This window comes from Sprattus sprattus (assembly GCF_963457725.1).
Source record: "Sprattus sprattus genome assembly, chromosome: 4".
NCBI lineage: Eukaryota > Metazoa > Chordata > Actinopteri > Clupeiformes > Clupeidae > Sprattus > Sprattus sprattus.
This window is the reverse complement of record NC_137923.1, coordinates 30232634-30257157: the sequence shown is the minus strand read 5'-3', so window position 1 is coordinate 30257157 and position 24524 is coordinate 30232634. Positions and strand designations below refer to the sequence as shown.

The following is a 24524-nucleotide window of genomic DNA, read 5'->3' as shown; positions in this document are numbered from 1 at the left end:
TTTAACAAACTGACTGGATAATGTAGAGCTTCATGAATGGCTCTTCATATGATGTTTGGTCAAGAAAAAGAAGAAAAAGTGTATGTTTCAGAAGGATGACGGCCTACTTGAGCCTTCAACAAGACCTATGTGCATTACCAGATGTATGCAGGTTTAGATAAGACTCAGGGAACCCCCCTAAAATCATTTCGTTGAAATATTCCTTCCTTGTGCTTAAATAGTCTTTTATTGTTCTTTTTCTGTGTAACATAGTCAATGACTTAGGTACGAATTGCTTTTTCTCAGTGAAAAAAAATAAACTGTTGAGATTGACTTATGTAGGAATCTCAGTGAACAACAACAAAAACAAAAAAACATAGAAAAGACTGTTGAGATTCCGATAGTTTCCCCATTCATAAAGTTCACAGTAGTGCATTCTGTAGTTGAAGACAGTGGATTGTTCACAAATGAATATGATAGATTCCCAATGATTATAAATATTGTGAGCCAACATTGGCAATTAAGGATAGACATACAATACATCTAAACAAAGACAAGCTGGGATACCAAAGCTTAGGATAGCAGCATACACAATGGAAAAGTATTATTACAAGACCAGGAAGACCAGCAGTTTAGTACTTGATTGAAGGTCTACATTGCTCATAAATGTTGTTTTAATCAACAGTACATGTGGAGCGTGAGAATTGTAATCCAAGCACAGTATGAAAGGTAATCAGGCTGATGCTGTATGGCAGGCATCGCATTATGGCTGTTTTTGACTGCGCAGAAAAACTTATTTCATGACTCCCAAAAGACGGTGGCACTAAAGGGTAGCTCCCCCCTCACTTGTGACTCAGAGATTCAAGCCACTTAAGGAAATGTTTTACTACATTAAGAGTACAAGGTCTCCATTGTTCATACATTTTTTATCTGATTAGTAACATATCAAAATCAAATCATTTAAAGTGATACATTAAGTGCTCATCTAATTTAGATGCTATTAAGTTTCTCTCAAAGTGGTTTGAGTGCCACTTCTAAAGTGCTTTTACTTGTGGGGGTCTTGCTGTATTGCCTCTCTTCTAACTTAAGTATGTCAGTAGCATTCCTCTTGGAAACCAAACGAACCAATGGCCTTCTCCGGGCTAACGGCCAGTGTGCTATAACAGGAAAGCTTTCAATGTGAAACGTAGGATTATTGTGTTTTGGATATGACTTTGTTGCAGTAAATTGTCCCACTTTACAGTCTTGAAGAACAGCTTGATTTGTAATTTTGTGCTGTGCACATGAGAGAAGTGTCTATTAAACAAGAAATAACCATTTTCATTTTCACATAATCCTGGAAGACTACTGCTCTCAGTACCAAGATAGCGCTTAAAAAAAAGACTCATAAAATAAGAGTCATTCAAAATAAATTACCTGAAAAAAAAAACCTTTAAAAATGTGTCATTTGTATAGAAAGAGTCATTTAGGCTGGTGTTACAAACAGTAAACTTGTCCAATGCAAAATCCCAGGCCTCAGTGTCTGGAAGAACCTGTCCCAACCCAGAAGACCAAAGGGTTACTTCATGAACCTATTAGTCTTCTAATCATCTCATCAGTGTTCAGTTGCTCTGTCTTCACTTCTTTAACCCTTAACCCTCGTCCGTGATTGGTTGGTCTGTCTTAAACCCTTGCTTCGTCAAAGAGCAGCTGCAGGTGAGGTCTCTGTGACTCTGCAGTAGAAAATACAACTGCGTCTGGTGACGAGGGGGAAATCCCTATCTTCAAGTGCGGGGTCACGGCCACGGTCACCTCGACCCACGGTGAGTCTTTAGGTACTCAAAACCTTCCCTTGAAGACCCGAGACCAAGAGATTTTTTTCCCCTTGCCTCTCCTTTTGACGAAATAATAATTCTCTGAACCTGAGCCCACTCACAAGTGGGCGGGTGACAGCAGTGCTACGTGTCCACAGGCGAGGGTGCTTGCGTGACGATCTCCACGCACGACGGCGGAGGCGTGTGGCCGCTGTGTTGGTGTTGATGTAGGCCGTGCTGTTCCCCCTCGTCGTCTCCCCCGTCCCCGGGTAAGGTCAACTCAAACGTGAACTTGTTCAACCCCACGCCTGTGTCTTCGTCGTCGCAGAATGGCGGGGATGGGCTCTGGGGGATCATGCTGTGGTACCAGTTCCTGTTCTCCTCCAGGGTGTCCAGGATGTCCTGGGCGTCCGGGTGGACCAGGTCGGCCCAGGTCTCCCACAGTGGGTGTACGATGTAGTCAATGAAACCCACCTACACAAACACACAGAGAGAGAGAGAGAGAGAGAGAGAGCTGTGAGCCTGGGAACATTGAAAGTCATAACATGACAGCTAGCCCTATGCTAATCATTTCTCACTCATTACTCATTGCTCTTGAACTAATTTACTTTTTCCATTTTTATTATGTGCCTCAGAAACTGTACTTTCATAACTTGATATGAAACTGAAAAAAACTATGAAACTGATAAAAATGTTATTTTTTAAGAGTTATTTCCTGACGGGGCGATCCCATGATGAAGCTGCTGATAACCACCACACATGTGATGCCACACACACACACACACCTCTCTGCACATGACTGACAGTGGGATCGGGGGCGGGCTGTTTACCTGAGACTTCTCCACCGAAGCGGTGTGCTTGTCACACATGGGGCTGATCTCCATGCCGCGCTCTCGCTCGCGGTCTCCCTGGTGGAAGAACTCCTCCATGATGCGGTCGGTCCACTGCCGGTACACATCCAGAGGTTTGGTAGGATTGCTGAGGTCAGCACAGTGCACCATGTTACGCAGAACCTGGAGGGGTGGAGAAGCACACGGAGGGAAGAATTAGCTATGAAACACACACATACACACAGACACACACGGTTAAGGTAGCTGGGTATCATTGTTAAGACTGTTACTGTTAAAAAGGAAGAAGCCTCAAACCATGTACCTGTATCCTGTCTGTGTAGTTGTCAAGCAGCAGTACTCCTGAGCTCGTCACCTTCTTTGTCTCCACCATAGTCTTCAGGTCCGCCAGTAAGCTCATATGCTTTGACATGTCTGTGGCTAGCACCTGAAAACACATCAAAATTAGATAACACCACCAATGAAAGTAAACTCCCCGTGATGGATTACATCAGGCAGCCAAGACTAATTGGCTGCTGTCTTACCATTTCGATGATCATCCTCCTAAGGTTCTGTCGTTGCTTCTTGGTTAGGTTCTGAAAGATGTCGCAGTTTTCTCCCTGCAGCAGCTTGAAGCCCACAGCTAAGTGGTGGTTCTCCAGCACAGACTCGTCGTTGTACATGAGGGCCAGTTCAGAGTCTATGGGATACACAATCAAGCAAATAGTTGGTAATGTATACCTTCAATGCTACATTTCAGACAGTAGGAGGTAGGAGGACAGGAATTAAATATAATGTAGATAATTAATCTAGCCTGATTAAAAAAAACATGTCCTTGAGACATTCGGTGCTTCTAATTCACCGTAAAAATTACAACCAAGAGCAAAAAGTTATTGTCAATTTGAATTTTTAATTTTGAAAACATGGTCTTGCTTCTAGAATTTCGGTGCTAAAATTCCACTAGAATTAATAGGATCACCAAGCAGCAGAGAATTCGACTCACTAGTATTAATCAAGAACTGGTTCGAGACTCCCGGGTGATCCACGTCGTGGATTGCAGCGGCAAAGATGGCCGCCAGAATCTCCAGATCAGTGAAGACTGCCTGTTGTTGGGCAGAAGGAGGACAGGAGTTAAATATAATGTAGATAATTAATCTAGCCTGATTCAAAAAAAACATCACTCCAAGAGAGTGCAATAGCTAAACAATAACCAATCCCACTATGACTAAAATGTCTGACATATTCAAGCTCCTCTCAGAGATAATGTAATCCTAACTTCAACACATTACACAATGTTTAGGGATTATGTTTAGGGTCATATGAGGTTTAATCCACAAATGCACAGTTCGTGAAATAAAACCAAGTCACTCAACACCAGCTATTGGCTGTACTAGAGAGGGATTAACTAAAGAAGGTAGCAGTGACAAAAGTACACAGAAGTATTAAAAATAAAACAATTTATTTTTTACACATCACATTCTGTTCAGAGATTAGATTGGGTCAAGGGAAGTATCACGTATCAAGATGATAATGCTAAATGAAATATAATTATGTCTACTAATCTACTGTTTCATTAGATTTAAACAACAATAAAAAAACAAACAAAAACTAAACTCTGGCCAACACCCCTTCAACGCTGACAAGGATCTTACTCTAGGACGTAGCTGCAGACCATTGTAAACAAAAGGTGCTGGCAGCTATTTAATGACTGTTTGGACTGTTTGCTGTTTGCGGGGCAAGTGTTTTTTTTCCTTACATCCAGAGCCGGAGTGGAGAGGAGGATGTGTGTGGACTGGGCCACATCGGCCGCGTGCAGGCTGTTATGGTACGCCACGTCGGCATGGTAATGGTCCTCCAGGGTCATCATGTAGGTCACAAAGGTATCCATGGGGATCTTAAATGTCTTCATCAGGTCCCTCTCCTTGGACAGACAAGGCAAAACACGATGAGTTTATGTGGATTTAGCCATAGTTGTATTATTCTCACACTATTATTCTCACACGGGATGTTAGAATGTGATTTGGGACTCACCTGAAAGATGGTGTACATGACGCAGGTGAGAGGCCGCTGGTGAGAATGCTCAGATATCCTGAAGATGTTCAAACCCCACTTGTTGATGTCCTCAAGGTCCTATACAGGACAGAAAGAGGTAATTTCACAAATGCTCTATCCAAACTCTTTCTCACAATTGTGGGGATATGGAAGATTCTGCAACATGCTAGTCATGCAAGTCCAAAAAGGCAAAGTGACTTATAAGATACCCTTTCCTGACTGAACAGAATATCACTCTGGGAAAATAAGTGCTGCCTAAATGACCATGAACAACAAATGTAAATAAAAAGCCTTCCAATGCAGGGATTACATCTATCTCCAGCACCACAGGTCGTTTACCTTGGAGAGCAGGTCCTCCATGTCGGTCTTGACCCCGAATCGGGCCACGCTGCATCCTCCAGTGATGCTGGGGCCGAGGGTGACCTTCCTCACTCCACTGATGTGACTCATCATGAGTTGCTGCTGCTGCTGCTGGTGGTGCTGCTGGTGCTGATGATGGTGCCGTCTCTTCCTCTCGCGGGCCTTGGAGGGGGGCAGGGGAAGGTCCAGCTCATTCTGCTTGTCTGTGACAGGGGAGGAAGACCAATTATTTAGTGCACTGTTTAGGTGACTACACATTAAGTCAACAAGTACAGCAAAAAATTAACTGTTTTGGAAGAGGGAGGGAAAGTGGGGAATCTTATATAATAAAATATAAAATGACATAATGTGTAAAGCAATATGTGAACAAATACATTATTTTCATATATTATCCTAGACACGCTCAGTATCCCTTTGCCAAATAGCTACTGAGAGCATGGCTATGGAAATAATCAAACCGCTATTGACTTGTCCATACAGTCAACACGGGAGCAAAGTCATACTAATACAGAGAAAGCTGGATACTGAGATGTGTACTAAAGAAACAAGTTCGAGGAATTGTATCATGCTGGTGTCACGGATACTGGTGAGCAGTGTGAGCAAGCAGACAAGGCGAGCGCTCTTGTGTGCGGGTAAACACTCACTAATCCCCACTATCACAGTTCATTAATACCATCAAGTCCATTACAAGTCAGCTTGGGATCATGTTTTTCATTTAAACACCGGCACAGGACAGATGGTGGTGGAAGAAACTGCCATAAGCAATTTAAGCAGGGGACCAGAAGCAAGGTATAGGTTTGACACCAGGGAGTGAACGTAGGTCCCTTTCCTACGACTCATTGCTTCAGCTGTGAACAACTTCATTTGAATTGTGCTGTTCACATCATGCATGGTTAGTTGCACAGATAGTAAACCTGCACACACGCACATGTAAGCACGCACACATGCACATACACTGACAAACAGGTAAACACACGCACACCTACCCACGCACACATGCACACACACATGCACACACACAAGCACACACACACATGCAGACACACACACACACACACACACACACACACACATACGCACGCACACATGCACACACACTGCTAAGGAGGGTGCGCAGCAGACCAAGCTGGTTTGAAAACCGTGATGCAAGCAAAACCGCAGCACAACAAGCAGCTCCCCCTCCTCTTACAACCCCCTTAGCACCTCTCTCTTCCTCTATCTCTCTCTTTCTTCCTCTGTCTCTCTCTCTTTTGTCCTTTTGGGGGGATCATGGCCTCTTGTGCCCTGCCAGTCTGTAGCTGTCAGTCCATCTGTGTGTGGGTTCTGTATGACTCCTCCAGTACAGAAATGAATTTCACAAAACCCAATGTCTCCTACAGTGTGTCCCTCTCACCCTCAGCACTCTGAGGTGCAAATACAAAGGCATATCTGGAAGAAACAAAGATCTACAGTATTTGCATCCATTAGCGCTTACCTAGAAAGGTGTTGGAGATGTATTCAGACACCTGGTTCCCAGAGCGGCTCATCTCAGACAGGTGGTTGAGTTCCCGGTTCAGCATCCTCTTGAACTGGAGAGAGAAAGAGAGAGAGAGAGAGAGAGAGAGAGAGAGAGAGAGAGAGAGAGAGAGAGAAAGAGAGAGAGAGAGGGAGGGGAGGGTCAGTCATCATGTTAGCAGGTCTGCACGGTTTGCTCAGGCTGTTTTGTCAGGACAATGAACCCAACTAACCCAGATAGACTGACTAAAATAAAAAGTGAGGATAAATCAAGGGAAGTCTGCAACTGCAGCCTGCAAGCTAAAACGGACATATTTGGAAAACAGACACAACAAACGAGAGCCACAGCGTCCTTCCAAATAACATAGAACTGTGTGCATAACCAGTAGTACGGTGAAATATCAACAAACGTGCAGACACGTAAACACTCCCTCCCCACACACACACACACACACACGCATACTCTCACACACACACACACACAAACACACACACACACACAAACACCCTGATATAAGCCCAGGACAAAGACCCTAAGTAGTTGACTTCAGGCATTTTGCTGTGCCAAAAGCTCAGTATGCTCCGACTGATCCCACTAGATCCTTCTGTCTCTGTCTGAAACCTGTGGACCACCCAGCAGCATCCAGCCACCCATTCCCCCCCCCCCCCCCCTCCACCTGACAGCCCCTCATCCCAGTCCCCATCTCCGCCAGCCTCCTCCAGCCACAGCAGACCAGGCGACAGCAAACGCGCTGGATATGCTACCAAGTCACGAAGGAAGGCAAAAATAATCTCCTCTGGGTAGTTGAACGGAAGAACCCCCATTTGTCCCTCCCTCTCGTTCTCCTTTTTCTGTGTCTTTCTCTCCTCACTTAGATCCGGTCAATTGGATGTGCTGTTGTCGGCACATCAGTGCGTATCTATATCTATGGTTCTCTCTCCTTCCCCCTCCCTTTCTCACACATCTCTCTCTCTCTCACACACACACACACACCACCTTCATCCGTCTCTCTGCTGTTTCAGGTCTGCAATCTTCCTCTCATGGTGCTGTGCTTGTGCACATAGACATAAGACGATCATGAGGGTGTTTATTACTGTGAATGATCATGCATGCATTTGTCATACAGCATCTGACTGGGGCGACTTTTTGGGGGGTAAAAAGCTTTGAGTGATGAGACTCTGCCAGTTCTGTGCAAAGAGTGCCATGGTTAGAGCTGTGTCTAATATACAGTAAGCTGCAGTTACATTCCTCTCATAACAGGGAACTTCTCTCTGGTAGTGACCTTTAAAGAACATCAAATGTATGCACACACACTTACTTACTTACTCACTGACACACACACACTTAGGCCGAATCTCGATTCTTCCCCTTGCCCCTTTTGCTTTGTCTTTGTCTTTGTCTTAACCCTAGCACTTAAGTGTAAGGGCCAAGGGCTGAAAACTTTCCCCTATGAAATGAGACGCCACTCGGTTTCGGGTACGTCACTTGGCGTCGCTGGATAATACAGGATGGTACATGTAAAGCACAGGTCGATGTCTTCAAACAAGTGCTGTCATTCACAGATATCAAACGGAGTTCGCGGATAAGTTATCTGTAGACATGCGTGACTGTATGAGCTATGAAACTAGCGATTTAAAAAAAGTTTCAATTATGGTTGTAAATATATATACGACTGTATAGAGCACAAAACTAGACTGTCGTAATTGTTTTGTGGACGGTACATGTAAAGCACGGATCGATGTCTCCAAAGCAAGTGCTGTCATTCACAGATATCAAACGTAATTCGTGGATAATAAAGTTATCTGTACACATGCATGGAGTCAGGCTAGTCCTAGCAAGTTACCATATAATCCAATTAAGTGGTGGCATACGCGCTAATTGTAACCTAAAACTACCGTTTGAAAGCTTCAGTTAAGACCTACAATACTATGCATAGTTCGTGTAGCACATTTCAGATCAAACCGAGTCATTATAAACATATAAAAAGTTGTGTAGATAGCTTTATTCATGTAAAATATTCCTCGCTTCAAGCAGCCATTTTTTAAAAAAAATTCCCGAGCTGGGTTCGCTGTGTGCTCTGGGATAGCCCTTGGAGGAGCAAGGTAGCTCTCCGATCAGCTTAAAATCGAGGGTCATACACCACTTAATCTTACCCCTTAATCTTGATCAAATTGGGTATTGAGACACCACTAGCTCTCACATGAACGCACAACTTCAAGGGTAAGGGGAAAGATAAGGGGTAAGGGGAAGTATTGAGATTGGGCCTTAACCTATATCTCAAGCTATTAGTCATCTGACTCACCCTATTTTATAAGTCATGATCACTCCATAAAGGGTAAACACACACACATCAGACACAGACAAACACACACACATCAGACACAGACACACACACACACACACACAGTTTCTGTGAACTCCAATGTTGTCTCATTGCATCTTCTACTATTACTCAACCTATGTCACTGCCTGTGTTTGTGTGTGTGTGTGTGTGTGTGTGTGTGTGTGTGTGTGTGTGTGTGTCTGTGTCTGCCTGTGCAGTGACACGTCAACTGCCGTAGTGCAAAAGCATTCCAGTTTTACAAAAATCACTATTTATGGTTACAACATGTTCACCAGTTACACATAATTCTATGGTTTATATTCATGTAACTTTCAAAATAAAATCTTGGCGTCACGTATCATTGTCTGAAAAACCTTCACAAATTAATTTTGAATGTGATAAGGTTGAAACATGGCACAGTTGGCACTGCGTTAGTTAGTTCAATTCCTCTTAAGATGTTTCCTTATTTCCTAGGTACTTCAGTTAAATGATTTCTTTCAAAACTAATTGTTTGTCAGGAAATGACAATTGACACAAAATGACACCTCTTTCAAGTATAAATATCCTAAAAACCTCTCCAAAATCATCTCATTATTCCACATAGGAGACATAATCCACACAAAATGATCAGGTATTTATGCACTCACTGTTTTTGTCACAATTCTGTGAGAAAATCTGCTAACTTGCTCCTTTGTAAACGAGCTATCAAGTCTTTAATCAATAATATTTCTAAAGGCAAAGAACCAAAGTAAAAATCCCCAGTGCCTTCAGAATCGGTAGCCTGGCCGTTAAACTTCTCATATACAGTACATGGCCGTTAGACCTCTCATATACATGCCCATGGCTTCTATTGCAGACAGCTATATACACCCCTGAAGTTCAGGTTTAAGAATCCATTAACATAAACAACATGAAAGTTAACGAACAACAATCTTGAGCAAGTTCAGCTTAACATGTCCATTAGAAATACACCATGTCACATCCAAACGGCAGTGCGGACTAAACAGTCTGCCTAAACTTGCCTTTCAACACGGATCACTAATTTGGCAAAAAAATGGAAGATAAACATCTGTTAAAGCAACTGTAAACGCCTCTCCACTCACCTCTCTCCAGCCCTTTATCACTTCCCTTGGTCTCTGAGTCTTTTCTGAACAACACAATCCCATGTCTGTTGGAGTGGTGCTTCAGCGCCTGTGTGCGTGTGAGTGAGTGTGAGTGTTTGTGCCTGGGCTCCGCTGTACTCTCAGGCACGGGGCTGCTCGCTCTGACGGCTGTCAGGAAGTGCATGAGACAAAGTCCTGGCTGATTCAGCCATGCCACAGACAGTTCCTCCCGCTCAGCCTCGCCCGTCCCCCCACCCCCCCCCCCCTCCTACTCCTGCTCTCACAGCGCAGCCACCTCCCCCCAAACCTCCTCCACCCCTTGGTGTGTCTGCAGACCCACATGAACACACCTGTCTCAGCTCTTTCTGTATCACCAACATAACCTCAGGCAAGGAAAGTTAAGTGTAGTCCATTTGATAGCTGTCTGAATGATATCTCAATGATATCATTTATATAAATATTAGGGCTGGGCAACGATTAAAATTTTTTATCGCGATTAATCGCATGATTTCCCTGATTAATCACGATTAATCGCATTTGTATACGCCAAATCAGACAATTAATTCAAAAGTAGTGTACAGTGCACATTAATGTTATCCTGTTCGTTATGAAAAAGAAATAAAACTGGCCACTAAATCGGGAGCCACAATCATATCATTAAAACAGGCAATTTCTGAGGTAACAGCAGAAACATTTTACTTTCATCAGGGAGCAGCATAACCAGTCTATATTCAGTACCATATGTCCCTGTTAGAATGAGAAACCAGAAAACACTTTCAGTGCAGTTTGTCAATTCCTAGAACTTGACCCTGTTGTTTTAAATGAACTGCCATATGAACTAAAGTGCCATTGCATTTGTTGTGCAAACACTTAACATCAGCATTTGTATCTAGTAGCAGTTACTACAAGCCTACATAATAATTACTTGTTTAAACTAAACATGTAATAATTCAAATTATTGTATTATATTAGTAATATTCCTATTTTAAAAGTATACATATATCTCATGTTGCCATTCTGTATGCTGAGTATAATGATTTAACATAAATTACATAAATACCTTGTGCATGTGTGTATTCATTGCACTTATCTGTTCTGTTTTAATGTTATTTTCATATGAAAACCCATGGTTATAATTATAATTGTTCATAAGTTAGCAGTGTCATAACTACATTTCTGACGTTTATAACAAACCAAACCACTTAAAAATCGGTTGAAAATTGAGCAAGTTATCGTTATTTAAAAAAGTACATGTACCACTACCAACACAATGTTACGTGAGCGAGCTGACTGTGGCAAGATGGCGGCCAAGTGCGGACGTTAAACTCCGTTGGCCGGCAACGCGACGAGACATCTGTATATACAGCCGCGGAAAAAATTAAGAGACCACTTCAAAATTATCAGTTTCTCTGGTTTTACTATTTATTGGTATGTGTTAAAGTAAAATGTACATTTTTGTTTTATTCTATAACCTACTGGCAACATTCCTACCAAATTTCAAATAAAAATATTGTCATTTAGATAATTTATTTGCAGAAAAATGACAATTGGTCAAAATAGCAAAAAAGATGCAGTGTCTTCAGATCTCGAATAATGCAAAGAAAACAAGCTCATATTCTTTTTTAAACTACACAATACTAATGCTTTAACTTAGGAAGAGTTCAGAAATCAATATTTGGTGGAATAACCTTGATTTTAAAATCACAACTTTCATGTGTCTTGGCATGCTCTCCACCAGTCTTTCACATTGCCGTTGGGTGACTTTATGCTACTCCTGGCGCAAGAATTCAAGCAGCTCGGCTTCTTTTCATGGCTTGTGACCATCCATCTTTCTCTTGATCACATTTCAGAGTTTTTTTTATGGGATTCAGGTCTCGAAATTGGGCTGGCCATGACAGGGTCCTGATCTGGTGATACTCCATCCACACCTTTACTGGCCTGGCTGTGTGGCATGGAGCATTGCCCTGCTGGAAAAAACACTTCTCAGAGTTGGGGAACATTGTCAGAGCAAAAGGAAGCAAGTTTTTCTTCCAGGACAACGTTGTACTTTGCCTGGCTGAGGTTTGTAAAAGACCATAAGGATTGAACCAAAGCGGACTGGAGGGTCTCCTAGTTCGTCTTCTCTGATGAGTCCAATTTTCAGCTTTGCCCAACACATGGTCGTCTGATGGTTAGACGGAGACCTGGAGAGGCCTACAAGCCACAGAGTCTTGCACCTACTGTGAAATTGGACTCATCAGAGAAGACGAACAAGACGACCCTCCAGTCCGCTTTGGTTCAATCCTTATGGTCTTTTACAAACCTCAGCCAGGCAAAGTACAACGTTGTCCCGGAAGAAAAACTTGCTTCCTTTTGCTCTGACAATGTTCCCCAACTCTGAGAAGTGTTTTTTCCAGCAGGGCAATGCTCCATGCCACACAGCCAGGCCAGTAAAGGTGTGGATGGAGTATCACCAGATCAGGACCCTGTCATGGCCAGCCCAATTTCGAGACCTGAATCCCATAAAAAAACTCTGAAATGTGATCAAGAGGAAGATGGATGGTCACAAGCCATGAAAAGAAGCCGAGCTGCTTGAATTCTTGCGCCAGGAGTAGCATAAAGTCACCCAACGGCAATGTGAAAGACTGGTGGAGAGCATGCCAAGACACATGAAAGTTGTGATTTTAAATCAAGGTTATTCCACCAAATATTGATTTCTGAACTCTTCCTAAGTTAAAGCATTAGTATTGTGTAGTTTAAAAATGAATATGAGCTTGTTTTCTTTGCATTATTCGAGATCTGAAGACACTGCATCTTTTTTGCTATTTTGACCAATTGTCATTTTTCTGCAAATAAATGATCTAAATGACAATATTTTTATTTGAAATTTGGTAGGAATGTTGCCAGTAGGTTATAGAATAAAACTAAAATTTACATTTTACTTTAACACATACCAATAAATAGTAAAACCAGAGAAACTGATAATTTTGAAGTGGTCTCTTAATTTTTTCCGCGGCTGTATATATATCTATGGTTTATCCGTTTGCGGTTTTGCAGCAGACTTTTTCAAAATAAAAGCCTTTGAACAAAATAATAAAACCTGCGTTAACGCGCGATAAAATAATTGTCGGCGTTAAATAATTGATGAATTAACGCAAGATTAACGCGTTAACTTGCCCAGCCCTAATAAATATATATATATGATATTATAATGTAATATATTTCTGATGGACATGACAGATTTGTATGTGAGCAGAGCTCCTTGTTTAACTCACTCTGTTGTCTAATTATCTGAGTGGAGTTTATTTGAACACTGCGCTGAGGCGTTGAGAAACGAAGGAACATCATGACATTTTCACAGGCGCTGCTCTCCACTCCTGAGACCGCTGATTCAGGCTGACATGGTAGCACTGCGGGCTGCCCCCGCCTGACCTGTTGGGTATGCAAACAGCTTCATGCAGAATGGGGTCAGATCTCGTCTGTTTGCACCTTACTTTACCGGGCCAACTCACTGCCTACTGCCGCGGGGGGCTCACACAAGGGCAGGTGGTTGAGTTTCAGAAAAGTGAATGTTACGTGACCTAGTTTCAAAGAAGCAATAACTCTAATTCTAATAAAAAATATTGGAATACGTCACTATTAGAAATAAACCGTTGTGTTAACTCAGCATTGCGTAAACTGAAGGGGGCTCTCAGGAAGGTCAGCAGGTCAGATAGCGGTAAGTGTAAGGGCTGGCTATGTGGCTTAGAGAGAAAGTACAAAGGTTCGTCGCCAATGACATTAGGGAAACACCACAGAATTTTCCTCTCTTGAACTGTTAGCTAGGAACCCACTAATCAAACAGAACAGACGAGCTTTGTGAGATCAGTTAGCAGCTTCTTACCCTGAGCAAAGCCCACCACTCACACCTCTCCACGGGCACAAGGGCTCCCCAGCACATGAGATGAGATATGAATGAAAGGCTGCCAAGTCTTAAGAATTTCCCTGCACTACCCAATTTGGTGTATGCGACAATAAACACTTTGACTTGACTTGAAACGTAACTTTTCCTACAGACTGGCCTAATGCTTTATTTCCTGCCCCAAAATTGCCCCAAGCAAACCTCAAAGCACACAACAGACAACAACCTGACAAAACCTATCGCTATGGTTATTACTACAAAAAGTAGTAAATGAACAGAATGTATAATATAATAGAATAGAATAGAATTAAGTTAACCCCACGGCGGTGATTCATCATTGCAACACATTGGAAAATATATGTCACCTATGACCTGCCCTGAATCTATCACTGTCTTTTACTGACAGTGTAAAGTACATTAGTAACCATTTTCGAAATGACCAAACTCATTACTTATTATGGTTGACTATACTGGTTATAAAAAAATGTGTTTGCCAAATTCAGAATACGGTCATTTACGGCAATTTAGTCCAATCTAGTCCAATCTAGTCCAAGACGTTCTTATTGCTTCGAGCTGACTGACCTTTCTCAGTGGCAGCCTTCAAGTTCAACATAGAGTGGGCTTCAGCTAACCAAACGCCACCCCCCTACATGAAAAGACTGATTCTTCATGCAAATGAATGATGCAGGGAAAGTTTACAGCACCCCCATAAGCCCATGTATGACAATACCACCCTGTACGTAAATCAAACACTTCACAGCCATCACCCCTCTGCAAACCCACACACGACAAAGCCTGTGGGTGCACAGCAGCTTTGCCTGCAACATCAATAAAACTCTAGTCTGTGTCTGTGGACACACAGCACTACAAAACATATAAAAGACATGATCTGAAACGTTAGTTTCTGTTGAGTCAGGAGACTACAGTAGCACTGTGGTTAAATCTTCTGCTATCAAACCCAGATTAGCAATTATAACATGTCAATAATTCTTGGTTTTGCTCTTGAGGTAAACTGAACAAGCTAAAATGTGCCTGATATATTACTCTGCTAAAAGCAGAAACAACAGAATCAAAGTTTCAAAATCTTCAAAAATGTCCACTCATTAGACCAATTATTTTCCATTCCCTGGTTCCCTGGTTCCATGGTTGACCTTGCAGTGAAGACCTCCGTCTCCCCACACACGCCATCCCTCCATCACAGACTCACCTTGTTGGAGGCCATGTCGCTGACGGAGCGGTACGTCTGGATGGTCTCCAGCTGGTCCAGACACCAGTCCAGCTCCTCCATGGTGTCCACTGCCAGCCTCTGGTAGGACTCGTCTGGATGCAGGAGACACACAGACACATAGTCAGAGCCCAGCGGCTCCATAGAGCACAGCGGGTCCAAAGAGCTCAGGGGCTCCAGGTGCTGAATGACGGCCGCCCACCCACCCACAGGACCAGACTGGACTGGACCGAACCAGACCTTCCCCAGTGCGAAAGAGGGCTGGGTTGTGGTGGCGCTGCAGCGGACCAGAGCACGGCTTATCCCTTAGCTGGGAGCTGCAGCCGGCTCATTTCTGTCTGTCCTTCTTCTTTGTCAGCCTAAATCTCTCACTTTATCCTGCTTTCTCTCTCTTCTCTCTGTCCAAGTCTCCTCTAGTGCACCCGTCACCTCTGGAGCCTTGCTCTCTCTGTGAACTGTGGTGCGTTGCACTCACACACGCTCTCTCTCTTTCTCTCGGTCTCTCAGAGGCTCACGTCCTCGGATTGCTGTTGCCAGTTCATTCCCTCAGAGTCTTACTCTTCAGCTGAACTGCAGTGCATTGCCCCCTCCCTTACTCTCTCTTTATATATAACTAGTGCAGTGCCCGTAGGAATTATGCGTTCTGTAGTGTTAGCAGACGTAGGTGTAGCTGTTGGTAGTGTAATAGCAAGACATATTTGCACTCCACATAGGTAAAGGTTCCACTGAAGTATTATTGTGATGCATGTTTCCTTTTCATTCAGAAATGGTTTAATGTTGTATAGCCTTTTTGAATAATGAGAAAACAAAGTACACACGAATTACAACAGATACATCGGGACACTAATACATCGGGAAACCTCTCTCATTGCGTCAGTAGATGCATGAACGCATGGTCACTGGTCTAGGCTAACCAGCAACGTTGAATAGAAAGCTAACTCTTATACAAATACATCAAACTACAATATACTTCTTAACATGGTAATGAGAGTTGGTTACATGCCAGGCCCATACGCATCAGCTGGGGTAACATCTATGACGACGACTGTTCTATGACTTTAACATCATTCACGTCGCGCGGGTCCGGCCCTCTTTCTCTGAATTACTACACTACCCATAGTACCTCACTACCCATAGTGCCTACGGCAAACGGACCCATAGTGTCTACGGCAAACGATAAAATACAAATATCTCGCGAACTATGAATTCAGAAATCTTCAAAATCAAGGATGCACAGGTTCATGACATGCGTAAGCTACATGCGAAATATCGTAACTAACGTCAGGGAGATACGCCCTAGACTGACAGACACACAGAGATTTCTGGATTTATAGATAGATATACAGTACTGTGCAAAAGTTTTAGGCAGGTGTGAAAAAATGCTGTAAACTAAGAATGCTTTCAAAATTGGAAGTGTTAACAGTTTATTTTCATCAATTCTTCATAAATTAACAAAATGCAGTGAAGGAACAGAAGAAAATTCTAAATTAAATCAATATTTGGTGTGAACACCCTTTGCCTTCAAAATAGCATCAATTCTTCCAGATACACTTGCGCACAGTTTTTGAAGGAACTCGGCTGGTAAATTGTTCCAAACATCTTGGAGAACTAACCACAGATCTTCTGTGGATGTAGGCTTCCTAAAATTCTCCTGTCTCTTCATGTAAACCCAGACGGACTCGATGATGTAGAGATCAGGGCTCTGTGGGGGTCATACCATCACTTGCAGGACTATCTGTTCTTCTTTAAGCTGAAGATAGTTGTTAATGACATTGGCTGTATGTTTGGGGTTATGTTCCTGCTGCAGAATACATTTGGTGCCAATCATACGCCTCCCTGATGGTATTGCATGATGGATTAGTATCTGCCTGTATTTCTCAGCATTGAGGACACTATTCATCCTGACCAAATCTCCAACTCCACATGCAGAAATGCAGCCCCAAACTGGAAAGGAACCTCTACCATGCTTCACTGTTGCCTGCAGACTCTCATTATTGTACCTCTCTCCAGCCCTTCGGCGAACAAACTGCCTTCTTCTACAGCCAAATATTTCTAATTTTGACTCATCAGTCCATAGCACCTTCTGCCATGTTTCTGCACCCCAGTTTCTATGTTTTCGTGCTTAGTTCAGTCACTTGGCCTTGTTTCCTTGTCGGGGTAGAGCTTTTTGGCTGCAACTCTTCCATGAAGACCACTTCTGGCCAGACTTCCCCGGACAGTAAATGTCTGTACCTGGGTACCACTGGTTTCTGCCAGTTCTGAGCTGATGCCACTGCTTGAAATCTTCTGATTTCAAAGGTAAATAGGCTTGATGTGTTTTTCATCAGCTGCATTAAGTTTCCTTGGCTGACCACTGCGTCTACGATCCTCAACGTCTTCTTCAAAAGAGCTTGAACTGCACATTTCGAAACCCCTGTCTGCTTTGAAATCTTTGTCTGGGAGAGACCCTGCTGATGCAGTATAACTACGTTGTGTCTTGATGCTGTGCTCAGTCTTACCATGTAAATGGATAAAAAATAAACATTTATTGTTTACATTTTTCAAAGCATTCTTAGTTCATAGCATTTTTTCACACCTGCCTAAAACTTTTGCACAGTACTGTATATATATGTGTGTGTGTGTGTCTCTCTCTCTCTCTCTCTCACTATCCCCTCATCTCTCTACTGCTCTCTCTCTCTTTATATAAACAGTATATATATATATGTCTCTTTCTCTCTCTGTCTCTCTCTCTCTCTCTCCCCTCATCTCTCTTCTCCTCTCTCTCTATATATTCAATTCAATTCAATTTTATTTATATAGCACCATAACAATACAATTGTCTCAAGAGCCCAGAGCCTGAACCCCCTTAGTGCAAGCACAATGGCAACAGGGGCAAGAAAAAACTCCCTGTTAGTCAGGAAGGAACCTTAAGCAGGCCCATAATATATATACAGTATATACAGCGGGTAAAATAAGTATTGAACACGTCACCATTTTTCTCAGTAAATATATTTCCAAAGGTGGTATTGACATGAAATTTTCACAAGATGTTTGTAACAACCCAGGTAATCCAAACATACAAAGAAACCAAAACAAATTAGTTCAGAAATTAAGTTATGTCTAATAATATGAAATGACACAGGAAAAAAGTATTGAACACGCTTACTGATATGTATTGAATACTTTGTACAAAAGCCTTTGACAGCTTCAAGACGCTTCCTGTATGGAGAAACTACTTGTATGCATTGCTCAGATGTGAGTTTGACCCATTCTTCAACACAAAAAGGCTTCAATTCTTGAAAGATCCCTGGGCCTCTTCTATGAACTCTGATCTTCAGTTCTTTCCATAGATTTTCAATTGGATTCAAGTCAGGTGATTGGTTTGGCCATTCTAGCAGCTTTATTTTCTTTCTCTGAAACCAATTGAGAGTTTCCTTGGCTGTTCATTGTCTTGCTGAAATGTCCACCCTCGTTTCATCTTCATCATCCTGGTAGATGGCAGCAGATTTTAATTAAGAATGTCTTGATACATTTTTTCCATTCATCCTTGCTTCAATTGTGTGACATTTGCCAGTACCATATGCTGAAAAGCAGTCCCACACCATGATGTTCCCACCTTCAAACTTCACTGTTGGGATGATGTGCAGTGCCATGACTCCTACAAACATGGTGTGCATTATGTCATCCAAAGAGTTCAATTTTGCTCTCATCTGACCAGACCATATTCTCCCAGTATTTCACAGGCTTGTCCAAATTCCGTGCTGCGAACTTTAAACGAGCTTCAACATGCTTTTTCTTCAGCAATGGAGTCTTATGTGGAGAGCGTGCATACAGGCCATGGGGGTTGAGTGCATTACTTATTGTTTTCTTTTAAACAACTGTACCTGCAAATTCCAGGTCTTACAGAAGCTCTCCACGAGTGGTCCTTGGCTCTTTGACAACTCTTCTGATAATTCTTTTCACTCCTCTGTCAGAAATCTTGCAAGGAGCACCTGGTCGTGGCCAGTCTATGGTGAAATTATGTTCTTTCCACTTCCAGATTATGGCCCGAAACAGTGCTCACTGGAATATTCAGAAGTTTAGAAATGCATCTGTAACCAATACCATGAGTATGTCTTGCAACAATAAGGTTGCAAAGGTCTTGAGAGAGCTCTTTGCTTTTACCAATCATGAGTTGCTTCTTGTGTGACACCTTGGTAATGAGACACCTTTTTGTAGGCCATCAGTTGGGATATTAATTTGCACTGACTAGGGGCCAGATTGCCTTCTAATTACTGAAAGATTCCAGCTGTTTTTTTGGCTTTCCATGCCTTATTGCACCTCCCTTTCTTCATGTGTTCAATACTTTTTTTCCTGTGTTATTTCACATTAATACACATTACTTAATTTCTGAATGTATTTGTTTTTTTTTCTTTGTATGTATGGATTACTTGGGTTGTTACCAACATGTGGTGACAATTTCATGACAATAGCACCTTTGAAAATATATTAACTGAGAAAAATGGCGACGTGTTCAATACTTATTTTACCCGCTGTATATATATATATATATGTCTCTCTCTCTTCATCGGCCTCAAAATAAAAGATCCATCCCACGCCAGTTTGCACAAGGGAAGATGGATGGATGACTGCCATGCTGTGCTAGGTCTAATGTGGAACAGTGTGAGGTATTACATTCAGAGAGACTGGGTGTGATCTGTGGGCGAAACAAAAGAATAAGTACAAAACCAAGAACAAAGGGAGAAATCCAGTGTGTCTGTGTGTGTGTGAGAGAGAGAGCGAGAGAGAGGGAGATAAAGAGAGAGAGGGAGAGATCAGTAACATAAGGCAGATGTTCCTGGTCCTCCTCTCCACACTACCACCTTTCAGAAATGCGTCGGCAACTAGAAAGTTGCAAGTTAATGAGCCTGCACCGTTTCCTTTGATCCACCCAAAACGAAGGGGGGGAAGAGGGGGAAGAGGGGGCAGAATTCATAGCCGGGGGTTCTGTTAGCACGAGCAGTGCGAGAGGCAAACTTTACTCCCTCAGCTGGAAGCGGTCCAGCCACAGCTGAGTCTATGCCAAAGAAACCAGAACCACTTCCCCTCAGCGTAAGACACATCTAAAGGCTGGACTGGAGTCCTGAGGGAGTGACAGGAGCCTGTGCCCTGAGTCCCTCAGCCAGGAGCCTGTGCCCTGAGTCCCTCATTCAGGAGCCTGTGCACTGAGTCCCTCCTCAGCCAGTAGCCTGTGCACTGAGTCCAGTCCCTCCTCATTCAGTAGCCTGTGCACTGAGTCCAGTCCCTCCTCAGCCAGTAGCCTGTGCACTGAGTCCAGTCCCTCCTCATTCAGTAGCCTGTGCACTGAGTCCAGTCCCTCCTCAGCCAGTAGCCTGTGCACTGAGCCTGGCATTACAACAGCACTGACCATCTATATACGTATATGTCTCTCTATCTCTATGTATATGTGTGTGCGTGTGTACGTGTGTGCTATGTATGAATATACAAAGGCGATTCCACCCTGCATTATCGACCGAGCGTGATTACGTCATCGGAGGCCCTGGGGGTCGTATACTTTATATGTCTCTCTCTCTCTCTCTCTCTCTCTATATATATATATATATACTGTATATGTCTCTCTCTGTCCCCCCGGACTGCTGGTGTGTCAATGAGCTTGCAGCCTCTGGAGTCCTGAGGGAGTAACAGTCCTTCAAAAACAAATGAGGGGGGGGGGGTGGTGTGTGTGTGTGTGTGTGTGTGTGTGTGTGCGTGTGTGTGTATATGTGTGTGTGTTGGTGTGTGTATATGTGTGTGTATATGTGTGCGTTTCTGTGATTGAAAGAGAACAGCACTGATCACCTCACTAAAAGATACAAACTTCCACAGTCACTTTTACGCAGACTGTCAGAGAGATGATGGAGATGAAATGGGCAATTAACTGTAGTGTCAGTGTCTTTGCACCAGATTATAAACCCTAGTGTCAATGTTTTTGAACCAGATCATAGATCATAAATACTTTTACAGTTGGATGCCACAACCATCATTGATTATTCATCACAAAATCTGTAGCCCATTGATTGCAAATGACATCTGACTATGTCTACTGCTGACCCAGCACACAGTATGTCATGTCAAGCTTCAGTGAAACTAGTGTGACTGTTTGTAAGTCAGGGCATTTGGTTACTACGACATTCTGAGTGGACAAAATCTGTAGGACCTTATCTTTGAATGTTTGAGAGCAGTTTAGTATTGAGCATTACGATCATGTACTACGAAAAAAAAATATATAAATTGAAAAAAACACCAATGGTTGGGTTGCAAGTAGTTATCTGTTCATAATTTGATATTAATAGCATGACGATAATTACAGTCAGTGAATGTACAAAGGTGATTCCACCCTGCATTATCGACCGAGCGTGCTTACATCATCGGAGGCCCTGGGGGTCGTTTCTCCTTTGTGAGTGGGGCATGACATTGAGCGGCAGCCATGTCGGTTTCATGCGCTTCACATATGGAACTCATTCAGCCCACATGTGTGAGTGGTTCGCCTGGCACAGCTACACTCAAGCAGCCACATCAGAGGAGGGGAGCGCCATGTGTGCGTGTGTTGGTAGGTGTGTCTCCACGTGTGTGTGTATGTGTGTGTGTGTATGTGTGTGTGTGTGTGTGTGTGTGTGCCTGTGTCTATGTGTGTCATTAGTTTGCAGTACAGTCCATGAAATGTAATGAAATGTCCTTGGCAATAATACCCAAAGTCATACTCGCAAAAGTGTTGATGGAAACCATCAATTCAAGGGTATTACTATATATTATCAGCCACGTGAGGTTTGCCTGACGACAGGCTTTTGTATGCTCCAGTTGCAGAGGAAAAAGGTTCTTTTTAAAAAAGCGAATACAATTGAACTTGAGCAGTTGGCACTGAGATGACCCTCGTGAATGAGGTCAGTAACAATCTCTAATTCTTGGTACCAATGTCTAAGTTAAACGAAGTCAATGCATGGATGGAAACAGACCGAAATAGCAAACCTAGCAACCGGGCAAAGAATTGTTTAAATGCAGCCTGCAGCGCCAATGTTGATTATTAATGAAATGGTAAGGCAGTCTTTTGGGAATTTCACAATGGCACTTTTGGTCCTGGTGCTCTGACGCACTTCCTTCAGATAGGGGGGGTGGTGAACCCTGTCAGCTTAAAGTCACTCTCTTGTTCATGACAACCTAGTCATTCAGGACCTCCTCACACACACAGAGACACACACAAACACACACACTCACACACACACACACACACACACACACACACACACACACACACACACTCACACACACACACACACACACACACACACACACACACTCACACACACACACACACACACACACACACTCACACACACACACACACACACACACACACACACACACTCACACACTCACACACACACACACACACACACACACACACACACACACACACACACACACACACACACACATTCAGTCATGCCTCATTCTGACTCAGATGCTTACGCTGTGTGTTCTGGGTACAACAGGTCACAGTGTGGCTTCTTCCCCAGTGCCCAAATACTTTTAGCCCACAAACTGCTCTTTTGTGAGGGCATTCTGTTTTTCTTCGCCTTTTCCAGCATATTAAATTGTCATCAAAAAACATAAGTATATACTCGCCTCTCATACTGTGATGAAGGCTAACGGTTCGCTGAAGGTACACTGGCAGTTTGATTTAAAAACACCCTCCTTCCTTTCACTCACTGCCTGCTCCCTGGCCGGACTGACACACTGCATCTGCCCCACAGAGACAGCACCTCACCCAACTGCCCCCTTGGCTAACCCCCGTTGATTTGCAGTCACTCAAGGAATGGACACAAATGTATACAAAACTGTGGTAAAAATGTGCCCATTCAGTAAGAAGTGCAGTAGGTCTGAAAAAAAATGTCTAAAAAAATGTGTAATAACAATTAAACAATACCACTCTGACTACACTGCAAACCTGAACAAGTTCAGAGAACTCAAAACTTTTGATGTAACCGATTACAGAAGAAAATTTGAGTACATAAGTAAACTTAACCAAAAAATTATACATCGGCTATTCTGATTTTCTGTGTTATCATTTTCATAATTTTTGAGTTCTCTGAACTCATATTATTCCAAAATCGTAAAGGATTTAGCCTCGTCAGACATTTGTGTTTCTCTGGGTCTTTCTCAAACTAGTTATTACGCCCTTACAAGTTTTTGAAAGGGTATCTTCCTTACGTTCCAACTTCTTGCGCAAGCTCTTTCTGTAGAGAGAACTGTCAATAGTCGACCACCTTCCCAGTGTTGCCACTGCATTTACATTTACATCTGTGATTTAGCAGACGCTTTTATCCAAGCGATTGACAAGGAATTTTGCATTTATAGATCTTGTTAGGGGTTCACACTTATACACTTGGTAAGGAGGAGTGGGGAATCGAACTAGCAACCTTCCAACCTCTGGATTACTAAACAGCTCCTCTACCTTAAGTCTGCTGTGTCCGTCTCTCATCACAAGAGCTTTGCAATGGTGTTCTCAACGACGTTGATGACGTCAGATACTACAATTTTTTGAGTTATCAGGCAATGTTAGCTCAAACAAATACATTCCAATACAATTAAAACGTCTGCACTTGCTCAGAAAACTAATACATTTTAAGTTGGGTCAACTAAATACCAGGTTTTAAGTACTGAATACATAATGTTAATGAGTTAGTAGAACTGTTTGGGTTTACAGTGTACAATACAAAACAGGTGAATGCATCTCTCCTTTTGGTGTTTTAATATGCGCTGCACACTAAAGACATCATTGTGAAACACACAGCAGTCAGGACATGCTGGAAGAGTGGGAGCAGACTTTGCTTTGAGACACCATGATGTTTGTTTTGTTAGTCCCACTCTCAAATACATTTCCCAAAAAGGACTGACGATTCATTTCTTTGACCTTGAAGCGAGTCGTTGAAGCAAGACTGACCTTGGTCTGTGCCTCCCTGGTGAGGCGTGAAACCACTGATTCCTTCTGGCCAGCCTGTTGTTGTAGCTGTGTGCCCAGAGAAAAGGCGCAGTGGCTGACCCTGAAGGAAGTGATTTGGCAGACACCTCTCTCTCTCTCCGCAGCTCTGCGTGCGCACAGTTGTGTGAGTAAACACATTCGAGGGCCAGAGGAGAAAGGCACGCACAAGTTTGACCCCCAGGGCGACTGATTAGCCCCCAGCTGACATACCACCCCCCCTACACACACACACACACACACACACACACACACACACACACACACACACACACACACATACATATCTCCTCTGTTGTTTTTCCAGGGGCTGGGCCTTCTGAGCATGTGATTTTAGACTGCAGTCATTAGAAGCGAGGCTGCCACTGTCAGAGCGAGGTGCCACATCCAAACACACGCCTCTGAGTCCGGCTGGCTGCCTGTCTCTGTAGCGCCGCTGAGAGAGGCCTGTGACAACAGCAGCAGCAGGCTTACTGTGAGAGGCAGCGCCGT

General features: G+C 43.1%; 1 protein-coding gene across 1 annotated transcript in view; it reads right to left on the bottom strand.

Annotated features, from left to right (window-relative positions):
• Positions 1-1916: 1916 nt before the first annotated feature.
• pde4bb (phosphodiesterase 4B, cAMP-specific b) overlaps positions 1917-24524 on the bottom strand; it is a gene marked incomplete at both ends in the record, with an annotated part of 37800 nt that continues 15192 nt past the window's right edge. The window contains 10 exons of the mRNA XM_080836264.1: positions 1917-2246; positions 2603-2785; positions 2925-3047; positions 3145-3299; positions 3603-3702; positions 4356-4520; positions 4631-4729; positions 4991-5214; positions 6486-6579; positions 15020-15132. Coding sequence (XP_080692390.1) covers positions 1917-2246; positions 2603-2785; positions 2925-3047; positions 3145-3299; positions 3603-3702; positions 4356-4520; positions 4631-4729; positions 4991-5214; positions 6486-6579; positions 15020-15132 — 1586 coding nt within the window. The remainder of the gene's footprint in view (positions 2247-2602; positions 2786-2924; positions 3048-3144; positions 3300-3602; positions 3703-4355; positions 4521-4630; positions 4730-4990; positions 5215-6485; positions 6580-15019; positions 15133-24524) is intronic.